Below are 21560 nucleotides of genomic sequence, written 5' to 3'. Positions count from 1 at the left end.
CTGTTACGTTACTTTTGATCCATCTCTACATTTCTATAGTATGATTAGCGAGTTCACTCACCGAACTTCGCAGAAAACCCAACCACGATGATGTGGAATGGGGCTTTCTCCTGAGCGTGAAGCGGTTGATTCGTTCCTAAAATGGGATGAACAACATTGATGATCGCACTGTTTTGCATTGCGCCAAATAGACGGATAAAGCTCGTTCTGAGTGGTTATATTTGAAAAAGAAGAAACTATGCATATCACCAATTTTACTTAGGCCCCAGAATTGGCTAATTCCACATTAGCCATAAGTATGCACCAGAGCGCCTATTTCGAGATGTCTAGATCTTTCAATATTGGTCCTAGAATAATAGAAACCTCAAGATATCAGTGTTACTGAAAGAGAGAAGTCTTATGTTTAGTTTATGGAGGTTTCGTTACTTATTACGTTTCATGTTACCATGGGATAGCTTTTCATGAATCAAACATTTTACTGAACGATCGGCAAGTGATTTAATTTTTCAAGAAGACAACAGGGAGTTTCTAACCTCTAAAAACCCCTTTTCCTGGATCTGCAATATTATTTAAAATTAAATTCTTCCTTAAAAGCTTTGACAGAAATTTTTTTATGTTTTTGACATTTCAACTGTGGAATACCCCTATATTTAGTTTTCTAAACACGGTATAACCTCCAATAGATTTAACAAGAAATTTTAATTAAATATTCTTTTTACAGGGAGAAATTCATTACTTTTTGAAATTATAAACAAATAATCTACCTAAATAAGTACTAGATAATTAATTAAAAAATTAACCTTAACTCTGGAAATTGAAACAATTATTTAAAGTATTTTATCTTTATATAATAACACAACTTTCTTTAATCCTTTATGGAAGTATATTTTCAATCAACTTCATTAATTTTTAAGTGTCATTGGGAAGCTATTTTCCAATCTATAATTAGTGCGACCGTTTACTGATAACTTCAGAAAGTACAAAAATATTACAGTAAAGGTTGACATAGGGTCAAGAACACAGGTCTTTACTGTGGAATTATTTTCGTTTTTGCGTATATTTCTTACCGAATTTATTAGTTATAATAAACATAGAATTTATAAATTCGGTTATTAGTAAGGGAAGAAATTCAAGTTTAAAGCCAATTCTTTACAGAAGGAAGGTTCCACATACTTTCTATAAAAAAAAATGTCTTTCAAAAAATCAAATTGATTTTAGGTGATAGGCCATGTGTATTTGTTTTTATAAATCAATCTCAATTCCAAAAATTGGTCTCTTAAAGGTTTCAATCATATACATTATTAAAACTATATCTTTGTAACTCAATAAATACGACTCAATGATAAATGACAATTGTTATTTGTTTTGATATATCGCCCACGAAATGTTTATTTAAACTATGTAAAACTTCAATATCAAAGTCACATTTATTTTACTACAAACTATTAAACACGCATAGTTGGGAAATAATTACATGAAATGAAAATCAACAGCATAGTATACAATTTCTCTTTTACTGCAAAAGTATTATTTTAACCATATCAATTGGCAAAGTGAATATATTTACAAAGTTCAAGAATCCAGATTTATGAATATGACTAGTTTACATGCAATTTGAATAAATACAATAGGATCTAAGCACAAAGAAAATAATCAAACATTAATTGAAAAATTAGATGGCAAATTTAACAGTGAAATATTTACATGAAAGTTCATGTTTCACAAAAAAGCAACCTGTTTAGCAAGAAATGTATCAGACTCTGTTTGTTTTGCAAAATTTAATATTAAAATTTCTTTTTTCTTCATATATACAGGAGAGGGAAAATATTGTTAAGATAACTGAAGTTATTAATACTGAAGTTTTTCTGAATTTACAAAACTCAATAAAAATGCTTAATTCACCAGTTATGACACGCCTTAAAAATTAACAAGAGAAATTCAGCAACTGTCACTCATAATATCTAAAGATTTATAATATAGAAGTGAAATATAATCTAATTATTAAGTAAAATCAAGATACTCTCTACATTGATGTAGTTAGATTTAATTTCCCCCAAACTTTGATTGATAAAATTTAATTAACTAATCAGTAAATTACTAAGTCATAATTCTATCAGGCAAATTTAACTATTGTTTTAAAATTGGTTTGGAATTGAATTTTGGGAAGCAGAAAAAATTATGATGGACACCTCAAGAATTGTTTTCTTTTGTCAAAATATTTACAATATGATCAAGTTGAATGGGCATTAAATTACAAGAAAATATAAAATAATAAATTAAACTACAAAGAACATATGTAGCGTACAAAATACAGCGCTTGTTTTTAATAGATGAAAATAATATTTCTGATGTAAATAAGAAAAATCTTTTTGAACATAAAAAAAGAAATATTGCTAGAACAATATGAATGATTTTTATATCCCATAATAGAATAAAAACAAATGTATTATTATACAGACAAAAGTATTAAAAGAATATTATTTTTAAACGTAAATTTTTTTTTCAAAGAAGCTGAAACAGTATGCTTATATAAACAGGATTAATTTTAATATTTGTCATAAATCAAGTAAGGAATTTTTTTTAAAACTAACTTTTTTTCTATTTTTGCACATAAAAATATCAATGTCTCATTAAAAAAAATCATAGCCAAATATAAACGTTTTGCAATGTTATAGTTTTATTATTCAGCTAATATAGTTTTTTGTTTTTGTTTTAAACAATGGCAACATAAAAACTAGAAGTATACTAATATTAATTAAATTTAGTGAGTGACTTGCTTGTATACTTCTCTTACAAAAAATTTAATATATTTAAAAATACATGTATTGCACCCCTTTTTTATTTACTAAATTTGTAACCTTTGAAATCTGTATATTTTGATCACACAATTATAAGAAAAATACAGACCTATAATACGTATAGTCATTTGTTAGAACAATAATTTTAAAGGTCTGTTTTTATAGTTATATTAGAATTGAGATTCAGTTTGTTTATGTCGACAATACAAAATGTCAATTCAGATTCAGAAAATAGACTGATGTTATAAATAATGCATTCCATGGACAAAAGTATATTTCTAAAGATTGATTACAATATTGAGTAAGAACATTAATCATCAATATTTTAAAAATTATTCTAATTTTTGAGTTTTTAGAATTGAATAGATAACTAAAAAAGAAATCTGGAAAAAAAAACCATCTATTAAAAAGAAATAGATTAAAAAATTGCTTATTTATTGCATTCAATTTTTATAAAGAAAGGTTATCTTATTAAAATAAATTATGACAGTTTTTAGCTGTAGCATTTTTTTTAAAAATATTAACAATGATGTCTTATTTACATTATTAAATAAATAAATTGAAAAAAAGCACATCTTTGCAGACATACTATTAGGGATATTGCATGATAAGACAATACAATAGCATTCTTATTCAGTTATCATGTATCATCTGAAGTATGGTCCCTATTCACTACTTCATCTTCAAAGGTAAAAACAGATACAGTCTGAAATTAAACAAAAATTAAAAAAGCAGTCTAAAAAATGATTATAGAGAAAATTATGATAAGACTGGACAGTCATTTGATACATGACAATCACATAAAAAATTCAAGTATCTGCGCATTGAAATGTTTTGATTTAAAGAAAAAGGGGGCAAGCTAAAAGAAATAACTCTAACATATTTACAGATTCCATTTATTTTCATCCATAACTTAAGCTTTTTAATAATTGTCTAGAACTAAAACATATAAATAATTAAAACAACAATTATATAACTAGCAATTAACTTTTAGCACATTCATTAAGCATAATTTGTGTGATCAAAAATGCTGAAAATATTTAATGTTTTCATTTACTGACTAAGAGTTAGAGTTACTAATTATTTGGATATCCTGGAACATTTAGTATGTTCAAGGTGTATTTCTTGTGGTCATTGTATTTTGGAAATGCATTTTTGAAGTTAGATGTTCATGCATCATGCATGTTAAAAATTTATTCATTAAAAAGCTGTTGAGACAATTAGGAATTTCAGTTGCTTTTAGCTTATTTTTTATGTGAGATTTTAATCCTTTTATTGTAAAGATAATGAAAAACTGTCAAAATATTTATTTTAAATATCCTTAAACTATGAAACTATTACTATAGTCTATCATTCAGTGAAAAACATTTAAATTTTTTTATCAATAAATGCTAGCTAATTAAAAAAGTAATAGAACACACTATTTTATTTACCATTACTAGCAGAAGCAAATATTTTGAGATAACCTATTAATGCTGTTATGGAGCAACGTTAATAACTAAACCAAGCAACTTCTTAAGAGTTTTCAATTTTAAAAATAAACAAGAAAGTTTTTGGTCCATTATTATAATCCAATTAGTTGCACCCTTTATAGCAAACTATCAGTGAACACAACAATAAGTTCACGGTAAACAGCAGTTCAATATATCCAAATTCTTTGAAAAATTATGTTTTAACATATTACAACATTAAAAAGAAAAATTAATAAATTTTTATATTCTCAGGAAGAAATTAGTACTTCTTAATTGACTACAATTCGATTTTATGAGGAATTTACCAATCTTTGTATTAGTAAAGAATCCAGTATTTTCAAGTAATTATTTTTTTCTAGGAAGTTGAAAATTCAGATACTTTAAAGCCAATTTCACTTCTAACTAGTTTGCCCTAGCTTAAAAGTGAAGAACACGCATCTGTAAGAGTTGACGTAATGAAAAGAAATGCCCTCATTTGCAATAGCAACTAATGCAAATTTAAAGTCGGAAAAGAAAAAAACCCCTGAGGAAATGAGATTAGAGTACACTAAAAATTTACTAGCAATTTTCAGCTCTTCTATTATAAGCTAATAAAACAATATTTTTTAGTTAAATAGGAATTAAGAAGGGCCCACTAAAAAAAATTAACTACAACCGAGTGCTCACTAGATCTGAGATTCATTATAGAAGGGATAAGACTATTATAAATAATGAAATTTTGTAAGCTCTTTTCAATAATTTTTATAGATGGAAAAAAAAGAGAGAAAAACTTTTAGATTTTTTATTATAATTTTATATCTGGTAGAAAGCATCTATTTGTGAAATCACACACAGTTCGTAACAAAAAATGCTAAAAAAATTCAGAAGCACAAAAGGATCATAAAATTAGCAATACAAACTGTTCATAAAATTTGATCAAAACATTAAGGAAAAATAAGACAAGTGAAAAATAAAATAAATTGACAACAAATTCAATAAAAAAATTAGTACTATACCACTACATTCAAATCAAAGATACAAAGAACTACTTTTGTTCTCAAAAACTATAAAAACACCCACACATTATTATACACTATTAAAATGGAATGTTTATAGAATGAGTGAGGTGATAGAATAGGTGAATAAGGATTTTTTTTTCATTCTTTTTTTATCTAAGTCTAGATACAAGAAGAGAGGATGCATAAACTTTCAAAAATACCATATGGAAAATAAGTGGTACCTAATCATTTTGTTCTACATCAACACACACACAAAGATATAATATTTACATTCAATTGCAGTAGTAACAACAATTAGTTTAGAGCACAAAAAATTGCATAAACTTAAAACTAAAATCAACAATGACAAGTCGAAATAAATTAAATTTGAATATTAGATATATTTATATAACTATGAACAATAACATTAGAATATTCAAAGTCAAATTCGAATAAAAATATATATATAAAAAAAAAAACTCCGTCGGCATTAGCAGCAAAATAATACGAGTGAAAATCTGTATGACTTCTGTCTAACTCTATATTGTTAAAGAATAGTTTATTAATAAATAAATAAAAATATTATAGAATGACCTTTTTGATGAACAGTGATAAGGTAGGTAGAATTTTTTTTCTTTTCAAATATAGCGTTTCTAAAAATGTGATGTTTTGAAATATATAAATTAATTTACAAAAAATCAAATATTTTTTAACACAACAAATCTTTAATAAATTTTAATTACAAACTGAAGAACGCTTACTCTAATTAAACATATTAATGTATCTACTTATGTAACTACAATGTGCAGTTTAGATTGTTTCGGTAGTTTTTTTCCAGATAAGATTTAACTGGATAACAGATTAAAAGAGAATAAACATTTCTTTTTTAAATTTTGGTTCAAACAAGCATTTTTTTAAAACCTAAAATTGTCTTGAAAGAGGTTTAATTAAAATCTAAAACAAACATTTTAAAAATCTTTCACAAGATATTGTATATTTTGAAAATACAATATTCTTTCAAAATTTTCCATCATATTACTTTTGAGCTTGTACAACACTTTTCAGTGTGCTATTTCAATTTAATACCAAACCTATTTTCTGAATTTTTTTATTGTATCCATCTTTAAATTTAATTACTTTTTACAATTGACCCGTTAACAAATTAAGAAAATACAAGTATTTTGATATTTAACACATAATTCAAACAATCCAACAAAAGATCCAAATAAAATTATATATATATATACCAAATATTTCGATTGAAGTTTAAATTCTTTTAAATGCTTAACACTTTTTAAACTTTTAAGAGTTATTAAATAATGCAAGTACAAAACTTTCTATGATATTTTAACCACTTGAACAAAAACCCAAGTATCGTTTCTTGCATTAGCGATATGTCAACATTTACATTGCATTGCAGAAATTTTTAGATTACTTCACGCAATATATTTAATGCTTATTTTCTAATTTTGAAATCTGTACATGAAAATACAAGAAACTAAGCATATTCCCATGAAATAGGAAGCTATTGCACCACTGATGATGTAGATTTGGTTAAAAATGGTAAAGATCGTAGAATACGAGTGTAAAAATCACCTTTAGATTTAAAGGTGTATAAAAATATTGTTATAATGATAAAATACTGTATCCAGTTCTTTAACGTTTTAAAAGGAGATGTTTTGCATAATAAATACAAATTTTTAATTGTATACATTAATATATGCTTAACAAAACAAACACTACAGAAAAGAGAATTTAAGCTACAAACAAATACAATTTGCAACACAAAATTATTGATTTTTATTATGTTTTGTTATTTGGGACAACATAAAAAAAAAAAAATTCTATTGGTGAATGGCAGATATTTGACAGAAACTTAGTGCTATTAATTTGGGAATTTGAGGTTAAAATATGTCACATTAACTCAATGGCATCATTTGATGAATTAGACACACATTTATTTCAAATAAATAATAAGTGGTGGCATAAGTATGCTGCAATCAGTTTATTTCAGAAAGAGATAACATAAAGTAGGTATTAAATTTGATTTAGTAACTAATCACTTACATAAAAAAACAAAAACAATAATCTTTAACCAAAACCTTACCAGCTTTTAATTTAGCTGTTTCCTCTGAGTCTGGTATTTAAATAAATTGGATTCCAATTGGTTAAAAAAGTTTTTTAATTTCAGTTTTTTTTAAAAAAGACAAGTGCAGGTGAACTAAGAGACATTTTTGAAACTTACTCTGTTATTTAATAACCAAGTATTAAAATATATAAAAAAATTTTATATGCTAATAAAATATACATAAAAACAACATATTTTATCCCCATATTCATAAAAAAACAGTTAACGATGGAATCCCGTTCCTATAACTCTAAAAGTTTTACAGTAAATGATTAAACTTAATAATGTGATATTTGCAATAAGAAGGTTGATTAATCAGTAAGCTACATTGAAGGACAAAACTGATTCATTTGATGATTAGCATAAGTAATATTAACACGATCAAGTGAAAACTGTAACACACATTCTCTGCCTACAAGAATAACATTTGAGACAATGACAATGTTTTCTTAATACAGACGACACTTTTTGAGGACAAAAATAACAATAATGAACATTCACTACATATAAAGCATTGATATGCAGATTAAATATGACAAACAAACACATCATAATACTTCTATCAAATGAGCAACAATAAATTAAATATATTTATATAATGTCACAACTGCTGATTATAAAACATTTTATAACATATAAAGAAATAAACCCGACTAGATATCACAGTAAATGCCACACATTAGTTTCAGTTTGGGACTTGCATTAAATGCATTATTTTATATCTAATATATATTTATCCTGACATTTAAATTTAAAAGCACACATTCAGCGATGCAAAATGTAATAACTTAAGAGTAAATTTTATATTCTGTTATAATAAAATTAATAATTAGTTAACAAACAACTTTTTTCATAGGTTTTAATAAATGAAACAATATAGTCTATGAAATTTGGCAATTTCAAATTCTGCAGAAATAATACATTTTCAATACACATTTTCTTATCAGTATAAAAAAAGTGCATCTATTACATGAAAAATTTTATTTGCCAAGTATGCCACGAGACCAAAACTCTTTCTTGCTCAAGAGTGAATTGATGAACATTAAGTTTCAAACAGAGTGTGGCAGCAGTATCATAGTATACAAATATAATGGTGACCCTCAGATCCCCTGTGGTTTTGTTTTGGTTGTATCATAAACACGAATCAATTCAGCCTAAAATGACAAAGGACAACAAAGGTTTCAGTACCATAAAAGACAGTTTCACAGAAAGCAATGATAATTTGATTAATATGAAGGATAAGTTTAGTAGATCACAATATTTTTTGATAAATTATTTTATTCATCACTTTCGTTTGTTGTTTAACTTACTAAAAGAACTTATAAATCACAACTAAAGAGGACTATCATTTACAAGAAGCAAATGAAAAATGCTTCAATTTCATTATTAAGTTTTAATTAGAGCAGAAAGTTTTATTTTATTTTATAAATGGTGTCAAACAGCAAACTCGAATTTGAGTTTACGACTATCAATGTTCAACTCCATACAATGATCAACTCCTTGTAATTTTGAAACCAAACAAGGAACTTGATCAAGCATTGCAGTATTAGCCTGTGTGGAGGATAGTTTTGATAGAACTAACACGTATTTGCGTTACATGGAGAGGAAAATCAAGAAAGCCATCCACAGATATCTCCATGACTAGGTAACCCATGATACATCTAACAGTGAGCATAATTTACATCAGCATTGTGGTTGATGCAAGCTAAGAGCAGAATTTGCATTGACCAGCCGTCACTAGATTCGAACCTGTGTCACCTCATTGGGCTTAGCTCTGTTCCCTGAGCAACTTTGGTTTACTTAGGGAAATTTTAAAAATCATAAATTAAATGTAAGGAAAACTAATGTAATACCAGATAGCTAGGATTCGAAGGCCTGTTTTAGCTAAACTGTTCAGCCTAAAAACTGTCAGATTTAATCAAGATATTATTGTTTAGTTGTGTACAATGTATCATTCCTGAAAAGTCAATGATGTACTAAATTTTTATAAACGATTTTTCTCTAGAAAATATCAAATTACCCAGTCTTACCCCACTTGTGAGGTAAAACTCTGTACGCATATTAAATCTATGAGAAATTTAGAAATACTAGAATTTCAGTGACAACATAGTAGACATTATTTTACATGTGATGTAGTCAATGTTGTAATGGTGGGAGAGAGGGGTCTTGGGGTGTGGGACTGATGAGAGCACAACCAAAATTTGTTTTAAAAAAAATAGCGCTTATTAATCAGTTTTTTTTAAAAAGAAAGTTGCGGAGAATTTCTTTATATTTAAAATTACGGTTTTGCATTGAGGGTCTTCAAAAAATCAAATAGAATAGGAAAATTAGGCTTTTAGTGCTTTGAAGAAGGGGCCCACAAAATTGTTTTTCTTGTGGCCTCAAAAACTTTTGTTCAGCCTTGGATGTAGTTGTCTTTATTACCACGAGAGCAGAGGTTATCGAAACGAAACAGGATAGTGCTACTAATAGATTAAAACATCATTGGTTGATAGGACATGAATCTTCAGTAAACATATAAGTTGGAATAAAAATATTTTTTATAACTCTAATGTCCAATAAATAAGAATAGCTTAATGAGAGAACAATAGAGAGCTGACATTGTAAAACAAATGCAGTAAATTAATCAACTACACACCAATATGATATGCTCTTCTTCTTGACTATTAAAGTGTAATTCAGAGTTTGTTCGCTAGAAAACAGAACTGAATTCAACCCAATTGAGGTACCTGGTATCATCCCAATCTCCCCTACTTGATAAATTAATCACTAAATTAAATTGGAGAAGAGAAATGAGGACTATTGTTTTCACTGACGGCACAATACATTTCCCAGATCAAAGTTTTAAAAATTGGCAAGCATTAATTATGAGAGTAGATAATCGTAATGCAATAAGAGGAAGACAATAAGTAAAAAAAAAGGGAAAATAAAAGTTGCAAGAAATGGACATTGATAAAATAAAGGGAGCAAAAGGAAAAAATACATGAAGTGGTCAAAATAAACATGAAAAACATTACATTTAGGGACATTACTTAAGGGAAATGGAACATTTTTAACATATAAATGAATATTCATAGGTACATTGAATAGCTCTTCAAATTTTACAAAATAAATAAATAAAAAAAATAATAAAACTTGATGATAATTTTAACTAATAACAAAAATAAAAATTTTGGGTTAATTTAGAGATTCAGTTATAGATCACAAAATTAATAATGCAAATGATTTAGAGGTTCTTTTCTCAGCATGTAACCTTATATTTCCCATCATTAATGACTAATACTGAGAAGTTTGCAATATAATTTAGCAAATAAATAAAATAACATAATGTAATGATGTAAAACATGTATTTTTTATTATTATGTGACTATTTGACTTAGTTAGAAAAAAATGCCTTTCTTATGGCAATGCTTCCTTTAAATGGATATAGACATAAGAAAGAGATTCAATCAAATTTAATTCAATTTCACCACATTTTCAAAAAATTTCTTTTTTTATTTAATCTGTAATCTGAAAAGTAGTTATTTCACACTGTTTTTGATACAGCAAATTAATATTTAACAACACAACTAAGCACAGTGAAACCTCAATTTACATGAACTTTTGGGAGGCACAGAATTTTTTCCAGAGACTACGTTGAAGAAAACCTTTAGGAGCAACCATCAAAACCTCTCTGAGTGACCAGGCAAACCTTCGCAACCAAATGTGGAAAAGGTTAATTAAGGGAATATCAAAGCAAAAATTGCTAAAACAAATAAGTAGATAAAAATGTATTCAAAATATTTGTACGACGCTCTTATTTTGAGAGCTCTTTTCGACAATCTTTGAAAGAGATCTACAACCAAGGGACTATCAATGATTTATTTTTAGAGTTAAAAGTCAAATAAAAAAAAATTATTTCAGAAAAAACTAAGCATCTCAAAAAACACGCTTCAAAGCTAATTTTTATGATATATAATTAAATGTAAACTTGAACAAAAAACAAAATTTTTTTATTTATTTAAAATAGTTCTATCTTTCATAACTGGTAAATTTGTTTTAACACATAATAACACAAGACGCCAACACAAGGGTCATTTCCGCATCAAGAAAAGGACACTAACTGAAATTAAAATTGGTTGCGAAAGATCATGTACATGCGTTAACATTTTGAAATCAATGGAGGTAACCCTTAAGAACGACAAACCACAATTAAAGACAGAGATGCCAACTGCTCCTGACAAGCTAAAATAATTTAAAAAATGGTAAATAAATACAATTAAAAGTTGAAAATATTTGACTAATTTTTCTTACTTTTTAAAAGAAACAGCATTAATTAATTACAGCAAATTGGCGAATTATATAAGCCTTCGAATTATTTTGAAATAGTGGTGGATAAAAACCTAATAACTTAAATTTATTAAACCAAGAATCACAATTAATAAACTACCACTCAAAAATATTAATTCGCTGTCCGGAGCAAGTTGGCATCTCTGTAAAGACCATTTTACAAAATAACAGAGAGCGGTCCCTATTGAGAGGTTTCACTATACATCATTTTGCTTGAGTTTTGCAACTATTTAAAGTAATTTATTTTAATTGCTATAAATAAAACTATTAATCTTTTTATTTATAAATTAACAGTGTTATACTTTTATTATTTGAAGAATAAGTCTAATAGGATAGGATTATTTTAAAAGAACACTATGGAATTAGTAGTGAACTTTACATTAATTATGCTCGAACTAAAAATAGCTATTAAAATGAAAATAAGACAATGAATGTAAAACACAGTATTAAATATTTATTCACACAGTAGAATAAAGAAATCAATAACATTCATTCAATATTGAAAAATAATAAAGATAGTAATTACCTGAGGTACAGCACCATGTTCTTCTTGAGAAAATGCAAATCCATCTAAAAGACACAAGGCATCATTAAAGAAAAAAAAAACTGACCAATTTCTTTAAAGCCGAGATAAATTAATAACAATAAATATTTGAAAACACAATTCCTAAAAAAGGAGACACTTTTTTAACTCAATCAATATACTTAAGTAAACATTAAACTGACTTAACTGAGTAAACATTAACTTTAAGAAATAGACATACTGGGAAGTTAAATCAAATTCTAATGAAAGTTAGTGCAAAAAACTACTAAAAAATTTTCTTATCCCGGTTCTTCGGTGATATTTTATCATATTTACAACAGAACATTAAATTGCGAGTACAAAATAACTTCGATTAACTGAATCGCCTTTAGTTGAACATCTTGGCTAACCAAAATATTTTACTGAAAGTATTGGCTATTTTTATGTTTTCTTTTTTAATTAAGAATGTGCTGTGAAAGAAAAGTAGCTATTTTATTATTTCACTTTAATAATGTGACCTGTTGTTGCTCAGCTTCAACAAATTCCAGCCTCTTCCCATATTTATAGAATAATAAAGATTAAAAAATATTGTACTTTAAAACTCTTTTTGACATTTGAAGGAATTCTTCCACTAATGACATAAGCATAGTATGGAAATTTCGGAAAAGCTAGAGAAAAATTTAGAACTATACATGCTTCGAATTATTGTATAAAATTAGAAAACTTTACTACTAGCCAATTGCAGCATTTTTACTGTGACCACATTTTTAAAATTAAACGATTGACAAAAACTGCTGACATTAACAATGCAGTGATATAAAATGAAGCTTATGAAGAAATTCTCAAAATATTTTAAACAATGCATGGATCATTTCTAAAATGATATAAAATGAAGCTAATGAAGAAATTCTCTAAATATTTTAAACAATGCATGGTTCATTTCTAAAATGAAGAAACAAGTGCAAAAACAGCAACCCCTAATCAGTTACCATTAGTGACAATAAAAAATTTTTTCCAACGCCCTTTAGTTTTACAACAAAATGAATGAGGGTAAATTTAAGAAATAATTATAAATTTTTTGCACGAACATAAAAATTTTAAAACCTAGGCAGAAATGGCTTATCACACTGAATATAATAAATAACTGCCAAAAAACCATAAATAATTGTTGTAACAACTGCAAAAAATTACAAACACCAGTAAGTAAATGATAGGAAAAAAACGTGTATTCACAATGGAATAGTGTGATTACTGAAGTTTGTAACATTGCATTAAAAAGTATTGGAAAGACAAGGTAGAAATAAGCGAAAAAGATAGGGATATAATGTTTATTTACAATAGAATAATTTTGAATCAAGTTTGTCAATCGTAATTACTCAAGTGTGAAATTCGCGTATCCTTAATAACATCATTCATTTCAGAATTTGAAATACCATGTGAAAATGAACTGAAAACGGCTTGGATTTATGAGGGAATCGTCACAAATAAGAGGCACAAAAGCAGAAATTAGAATTATCATCATATTAAAAACATTAAAATTCGAAAAATAATGAAAAAATGAAAGTAAAATGACGTAAATTTATAATAGAATCGTCAAATCAAAAAGTGATAACTTAAATGCATAAATCATGTATTATATTAAATATTTCAGAATTTGATAAATCTTCGGGAATTGGTTTAAAAAACGATCAGAAAACAAAGTGGATTTACAATGGAATTGTCGTGAACCAGGTGCGTCAAAAAGCAATAACTTATTTTCAAAAACAATGCTTTGTAATAATATCATATTAAGTATATTGGAATTTAAAAACCCACGAGGAAAAGGACGAAAAAACGCTTAACAATCTCTGGAAAAAATTTACCTTTTCATAGAATGAGTTATGATTTTCGTAGACCATAGAAACTACAAAATTGTTAGAAACTCTGCAAATGCAACGCAATATTAGAATATAAAATATTCATAATAATTCCATACTGTGGGAATAGTAGTTACTGACAATGTCAACCTTCATTTATGAAAATATACCCCAACATAGAATCGAGTTAACATGTCTTATATACAAGGGAATTGGAACTGCATTTTTGTAGTGGTAGATACACTACAGTACTCCTCCACCAGAAATATATCTGTGATAGAATTTGATGACCGGATACCACTAGTTGATTCATCGCAGTTTTGTGAGAATCGGGGAGAGCTGTATTAAGTTCACGGTCAGGGACGTTCCTGTGCAGCCTTTAGCAGTCGAGTGTATACAAGTTGATGTTGTGTGTTCTCATGACTGAGTAGCAACAGCGCGAGGAGGTGGATAATGTTGCAGTCACAAGTAGCAAGTCAACTGTTCAATGGGGACCATCCATCAAAGTAGGCGTGTTCAAATTGAAGTAGGAGTTTCTGCGAAGGTGAGCGTGTTCCCATCACGTCCGAAGGTCATCAATGTGGGGAGAAGACTTATCGACAATGTCAAACTTCAACTATGAAAAGGTACCCCAACATAGAAACGAGTTAACATGTCTCATATACAAGGGAAGTGGAATTGCACTTTTGCAGTGGTAGATACACTACACATACTTATGAAAGAAAATAGTAATAAAATGTACAATATATACATTATTATAGACATCATAAATCATGATGTCTAATATTTTAATTCACCTCCACTGGAAATAAATCTATAATGAATGAATTTGAAGTGGATTTTTTGGTGAAAATTACAAAATTTTATATTTGATTAGGTAGGTCCTTTTTTCAGTTCTCAAATTGACATAAAATTTCAAATTAATCATTATTTTGTTGATTGAAACAAGATAAGGTGGTGGTAGCTGAACTTTTAAAAAGTTGAAAAATAAGGACCATTCAAATGCTGCACATGGGGTACAATTGTTTAGTCGCCATTTGTTATATTTAGCAGTTTCGTGGCCTGTGGCTAAATGTTAATTTTTCCCTATCCATGTAACACAAAGAAAGATATATTGCATTTAGGTATTTATTAAAATTTTTTTTCATTGAAATAAACATAGGTAATTATAATAAATTAAGTAAACAAAACAATCCCATTAGAGTAAAACAATGCTATTCAGGCATTGTTTGACTCTGATGTAAACAGACGCTAAGTCTTAAGGAAATTGCGGAACATATTCAAGAAATATTTACTAAAAAATATTCCAAACAATAATCAAATTAGCTATTATTGAACAATCTGAAAATTAAGAGTTTGAGCAAGAAAATACATTTAGAATGCTTCAATATAGAGCTAATGAGAGAGAAATTCTTTAAGTATGAAGTTTTAATAAAAGCAGCAGAAATGAAGCATATAAAGCTGTTGGAAAAATAAAGTTATAAAGCAATATCAATTGCAAAGAAAGAGGAAAGATTGTATTTTGCTAAGATGGTTATCAAAAATTTAATGAATGTGATGATATTACTCTTAAAACAGATATTGAACTTAATCCAAAAAAATAAAACAAAATAAAAAGCTTACGCATTTCAGAAACACTAGAAATCAAACTTTCCCAAACATTAAAAAGTCTATTTTCCGCATACGTCTCTACATTGAAAAAATTATAATAAAAATTTTAAAAAATACCAATATAAACAAGAAAACAGAAAAAATAAAAAGTGATATTTAAACAAATAAATAAAATGCATGCCATGCAGTATGGTTATAAGAATTGACAATATATTTTCGAGAAATCAGAGGCACTCTAGACTTTCCTCAACACACGTGGAATTCAATAAAATAATGTTTGAGTCATATGTACTGAAAACTAATACATTTCTGTTTTAATACAAATATGAAACACAAGTAATATAAATCAAGTTTGAATTATGGTGTAATTCTCATGATTTTATTGTATCTATTAGCAAGAAAAAACTTATATCAGAGTGTTCCAATTCCCCCATATGCTACAAAAGCAATAATCAACTGGATTTGTTGCATATGAAATAACCAAAAACAATAATAACAGTTAATTAAAAATTTTCAACTTCTTCCAAGAAATTAGATTAACTTAATGACCAATACTAAGCAAAAGATAATCTAAATCCAGAACAATTAAAATAGGAAGGCAGGACCCACTGGTATTTGTTTGAGAGTCTCAGGTGGCATTATCACACAAAATTTCACAATAGGTTTTGGCATATGAGGGAAAGGGGTAAAAGAGGGTAGAAAGTTAAATGGATATATTTACAGAAATGAGGTATTGTTTCTGATATAGTTTTTTACATCAAATAAGATAAACCATGAGATGTTAGGGCTAATAGTTTAGAAGCTATAATGGCTTTATTTTTAGAAGAAAAAAATTTTCAAAATAGTAAATACTATACAAAAAACTTGCATTTTCTAAATTTTAAATTCAATTATATCGTATTTAGTTTAACTGGATTCTGTAATATTATTGGGTTCAGTAATATCATTGGATTTAGAGTAAATTCATTGCATTCATTAATATCATTGTAATTTCATTAGCTTCAGAGTATTTCCTCTTTCCTTTACAATCCTCCGGTCAAAATCTGCCAAACCAAGATTTAAAGGAGAGTCCACTATAAACAAATTAAAATAAGTTCTGCCTTCCAATTTTAAATGTCTACTTCAGACGCTAATTTGACAATATAAATACTATTTAATCATTTTCTGAATTAGTCCTAAGTTGTTTTTTGAAGAAAAAAAATTAAATGAATTAAAACTTTGTTAGAAAACTCACGCTGAAGTTCCATCTCTAAAGGAACAGTAGATACATGTGATGATGGCCTCCTAAATACATTCTTCAACAATCTTGCAGTCTCAGTAAGTCTAAATAACAAATAGAGTAATCAAAAAGTTAATTAAAATGATAACTGTTACTAACAAGCTTAAAATTAAATGCATGAAATAGGGAAATGAAAAAGTAAAAAAAGATAAGCAAATGAAGTAGCTGTACTCCAATTAATTAAATGATTTACACACTAATATTTGTACAATAATTCTAGATATTTATAACATTAAATTTAAGCAAAATATAATTTAAATTAAAAGATGAAACACAAATACATAATTTCTCTGAATAAAATATACCTAAACCGTGGAGAGTAACTACAAATCGAAATATATATTTAAAATGTTTAGATATGAGTGTGGTTAAAAATTTGGGTAAATAAATGTTAAATTTACTTTTTTTCATACTGGGCAATATCTCTTGCACTATTTTTTGTAATAAATGATTTTTGAACACAAATTTTTTTAAATAACCTAACTTGTAATTATAAATTAAAAAATCCAAATTTGGAAGAAAAATGGCTAAAATGTTTCTGAAAAAAAGTTAATTATTCAAATTTTTATTTCTCAAAAAATATGAAATCAATTTTGTTCAAAATTTGGATTTGGCCATCTAAAATTAATTGGTTAAAAAAGACACAGAAATTTAAATACCCTATAATTCAAAAATATTTCCCCATTATTAAATAATAAAAAATTGTAATTTGCATGAAATTATCCTTTTATTATATAAAAATAACAATACTTGCCTAAATCCACAAACAGTTTTGTTATTCCCCCCTTTGATTTCATGTTTCAGTAGTAGGAAAAACTTGAATGTCTAATTTATTCTATTAAATGTGATCAGGGATGATTAATCTAGTTTTAAAGTTCAATTTTTTAACCTGAATGTTTAAAAAAATGTAAATCAAAAATTAAAGATATTTCTGTTTCATTTTACAAAAAAAAAAAAAAAAAAAAAAAAAGGTTTAAAATATTATAAATAGTACTTTGAGAATCACTTTTCAAAAATTATTATTAACTAATCCTCTTTTTGATACAAATAAATTTGTACAACTTAAAAGTAGACATTTTTAATTGCATTTTTGTGCAGTTATTATATGGCTGATCACTAAAGATGTTTTCAATGTAACACTTAAAAAATAAAGATCCTAAAGCCCCTCCTCAATAGAAATGCTAAATAAAGAAAATAAATGATCATTTTCAAGCTAGAAATTTAGAATAACTTTGAATAAGCAGCTGCATTCTCCTTTGAAAATCTTCTTTATATCAGAGAATCTTGATAAATCCAACGAGTTTTGATAAATAATGCATGAAATATCCTAAATATAAGAAAAAAATTTTTTGAATAAGATTTCGCCAAGTTTGATATTTTGGATAAGATGCTGAATTTCTAGTACTTAGCTGGAAAAGTACAGTACACAGGATTTATTTAAACTATTTGCACATAAAAATAATGCTTAACTAATTTTGTTAATTGGATGGCTCATATTTAAATTAAAGTTAGTCAGTTAAAAAAAAATTCGTCTTTCCTTTATAGTGAATAATTTTATTAATATTTAAATCAACTACCATTTGAAAATCAGTTTAGAATAAAATTAGTAGATTAGGATAAGCTGGAAAATATTTTAAGCAAATTTAATATATAGTATTAAAACTAAAAAACATTTAGTAAATTGTTTTCATCATGCATTTCAAAATATTTTAATCCTTTAACTTAGGTTTTTAATAAACATACATGCCCAATAAATTAATTAGAATAATAATAATGAAGGCACCACTTTCTTCAAATTATTAATTGAAAAATTTGTTTCATCAAAATAAAAACATAATTGTATTTTAAATCAAGTAATTGCATTTTAAACATAATTAGTTATTAAAAACATATTTCAATAATTATTAATATCATATAGAATTAACACCATACTTACAATAACAAATTGCTATAAACATAAAATAATAAGTAGTGTAATAATGAAAGCAAAAAAATTATTTTCAATTTAAAAAAAAAAAAAAATTATAAAAAGTTAATATGAAGATTTAGTTTGAATGATTTTTTCCCCTATTGAAGGAGATCTGATATGTAGGGTGAAACTCGAATATTTAAAAAATTGACTTTGAAATTATTCAATATTAAAGCAGATATTTTGGTTATAATTATCAAATTAAAAGTTTTTCATTTAAATGTTTTACCTTAATTTAAATAATTATTTTTCGACAGAACAATTATGATTTTAGTTATAACTTCTACTTATTACATTTAGCTATAATATAATAAAATGATTTCAATGTTGATATATCGTGAACGTATAAAAATACCATAAATATTTACTTGTAACTAAAAGAATAACTAGACTCACCAAAGGTAAGAATATAAGAGGTTGTGTTCCTAGGTATGTTATTTCCCCGAGAATAAAACAAAAAATTGACAATTCTAAACTGATAATTGCTTTAAAATAGTGTGGATTGATTGGAATTGTACTATTTCATTATTCAGTTAAACTTTAAAAAAATAAAAGTTACACTTTTGAGACTACACAGTTTTTGGCTTATATGAAACAAAAACAATTTAATTCTCTGAAAAAGGACAATACAAGTTTATAATGAAAATAAATAATAATTAAAGTATAAAAAAAAATTAAAAAATTATGATATTTTTTTTAAAGTTAAATATTTTTGTCATCAACTCTTAAAACTTTTCATTACTATTAAAATAAGCCCTCTTCTCTTCCATTACACTCAAGAGGAAAGATTATGATTCTCTAACCTTGACAAAACTTTAAACACTCCACTTTTATTTAATGGCTATGCGGCATTAAAAAATGCGCGATTATGAAGAGTTTACACATATTAGAAGAAAACCACAGCTTTAATTGTAATAATGGTGAACTAATACCATGATCTATAATTGAGATTGATTTTTTTTCTTCTTTACAACTAATTGCAAACAATGAGTACTTATTCTTTTTGACATCATTATGCAACAAAGTTAACACAGTACTTCTTTTGAAGTTGAATTGATGTATTAGACAAATGGGAGTAATTCCTTTGCAATATGTTAAAAAATTTCACATTGAAAATACACAATACTATCTTAAAAAGTTACAGTATATTTAAAGAGTATTTTTTAATAGTGAACTATTGAGAATAACTGAATTTCAAAAGATGACACAGAGATACCTAAGTTATTGTGTTAATATCTTTTCCAGATTATATGATGTCACAAAAATTTTATTAGATGCTGTAGTTTCTGTAAATTGTATTGCCTCTTGTTAGTTACTCATAAAAGAAAAATGGGTGTAATTTTTCCAAACTTGTGAATATGCACTTAACATTTTTGACTTATTTTTACAGATGCTTTTGATAGGATAGATAATCTATAATTAATATTATTTTTATTAAAACTCATACAATTTAAAACTTTAAGTTTCTAATATGCTTTTATACTTTTGTTTTGTTTTTAATAAACTATGAAAAGAATATGTATAATTTGTAACAATAGTACCCAGTGTGTTCTGTCAAATGTTTATTAAAAAGCTATTTTAGCAACTAGTGCAATTTTATTGCAAAATATGAATTAAATATTTTTCAACAAATATGTTTGATAATTATTTCTTGAAAATATTGAGTTTCTGTACAAAAATTTATTTGATGTAAAAAATTATTTTGGTATATTTTATATGATCACTCATATAAAATACAATTAAAAATGGTTAAAATTTAGGATAGTAAAATGTGTATTTAAAATGATATATGTTGACAAGTATTTTTATTAAAATATATATAAATAAAGACTAACATAATATTTGTTTATATAAAATAATTAACCATATTTAGATTCAGTCATATTCAGAATTAAGAACTGTAATAATACAGCTTAGCTAAGAAATATAGTCAGCTCTGTTTTTGAGACAAATTAAAAGCTATTTTAAGGCAGTAAAAAAATAATGGAAAATTTAATATTTCATTAAGGTTATGAAAAGTAAAATTGGATCACAATAACAAGAAGATGCAGAATTATAGACTGATGATTAAAGATTAGTACATGAAATGTTCAAATTTACCTTTAAAGTTATTAAATTAAAAGTATTTGTGAAGGGAGGAACAATTTTGCAATTTGTTTATTTATTGCAACATTTTACAAATCAAAACTCTTAGCACATTTTGGAAGATAATAACTTCAGAGATAGTACTAATTTGTACACATGCAAAATATTGACAATATAGCATACAAAGTAAAAAGTTTTGTACAATGATTTTTTGAGTAAATTTGTGAAAAGATTCCCCAAAATATATTCCCCTATGTGAAAATAATTATAAAAACAAAATTGTTTTTGTTTTTATCATTATTAAAAGCATGCAGATGATACTGTATTATCTACAAGCAGGAGGATGAAGGATTAAAAAGTTTTATTATGCAGAACAAGGATGATTTATAATAAATGCGATTCAGATTGGTTCCCAAGTTTTTAACTTTATCTACTTTTTTTGAAAACAGAAAAATGAAATTGCTAAAAAACTGCCTCTGCTAACTATAAAATGTGCTAACAATTTTGAAGCATAAAAAGAAGCACAAATAGAA

The 21560-nt window shown here is 26.3% G+C and overlaps 1 protein-coding gene and 1 non-coding gene across 8 annotated transcripts in view; one reads left to right on the top strand and one right to left on the bottom strand.

Moving 5' to 3' along the window:
- Positions 1–2: 2 nt before the first annotated feature.
- LOC122270525 (small nucleolar RNA U3) lies at positions 3–216 on the top strand. The gene has a single exon (XR_006225843.1). It is a non-coding gene; the product is annotated as a small nucleolar RNA U3 (small nucleolar RNA).
- Positions 217–1408: 1192 nt separating this feature from the next.
- LOC107446997 (ATPase phospholipid transporting 8A1) overlaps positions 1409–21560 on the bottom strand; it is a 68888-nt gene continuing 48736 nt past the window's right edge. For 2 of the 7 annotated variants that reach the window (XM_043048171.2, XM_043048169.2), the window contains 4 exons: positions 16929–17017; positions 15707–15772; positions 12231–12274; positions 1409–3504 (listed from right to left, as the gene is read on the bottom strand). In XM_043048171.2, coding sequence (XP_042904105.1) covers positions 3439–3504; positions 12231–12274; positions 15707–15772; positions 16929–17017 — 265 coding nt within the window. In that variant the 3' untranslated portion in view covers positions 1409–3438. Of the gene's footprint in view, positions 3505–8218; positions 8530–12230; positions 12275–15706; positions 15773–16928; positions 17018–21560 lie in introns of those variants that run through there. The other 5 variants (XM_071185391.1, XM_043048170.2, XM_071185392.1 and 2 more) reach the window with 3 other exon arrangements.

The sequence above is a fragment of the Parasteatoda tepidariorum genome, chromosome 9 (assembly GCF_043381705.1).
Source record: "Parasteatoda tepidariorum isolate YZ-2023 chromosome 9, CAS_Ptep_4.0, whole genome shotgun sequence".
Lineage (NCBI taxonomy): Eukaryota > Metazoa > Arthropoda > Arachnida > Araneae > Theridiidae > Parasteatoda > Parasteatoda tepidariorum.
This window is presented reverse-complemented; position numbering and strand designations above follow the sequence as displayed.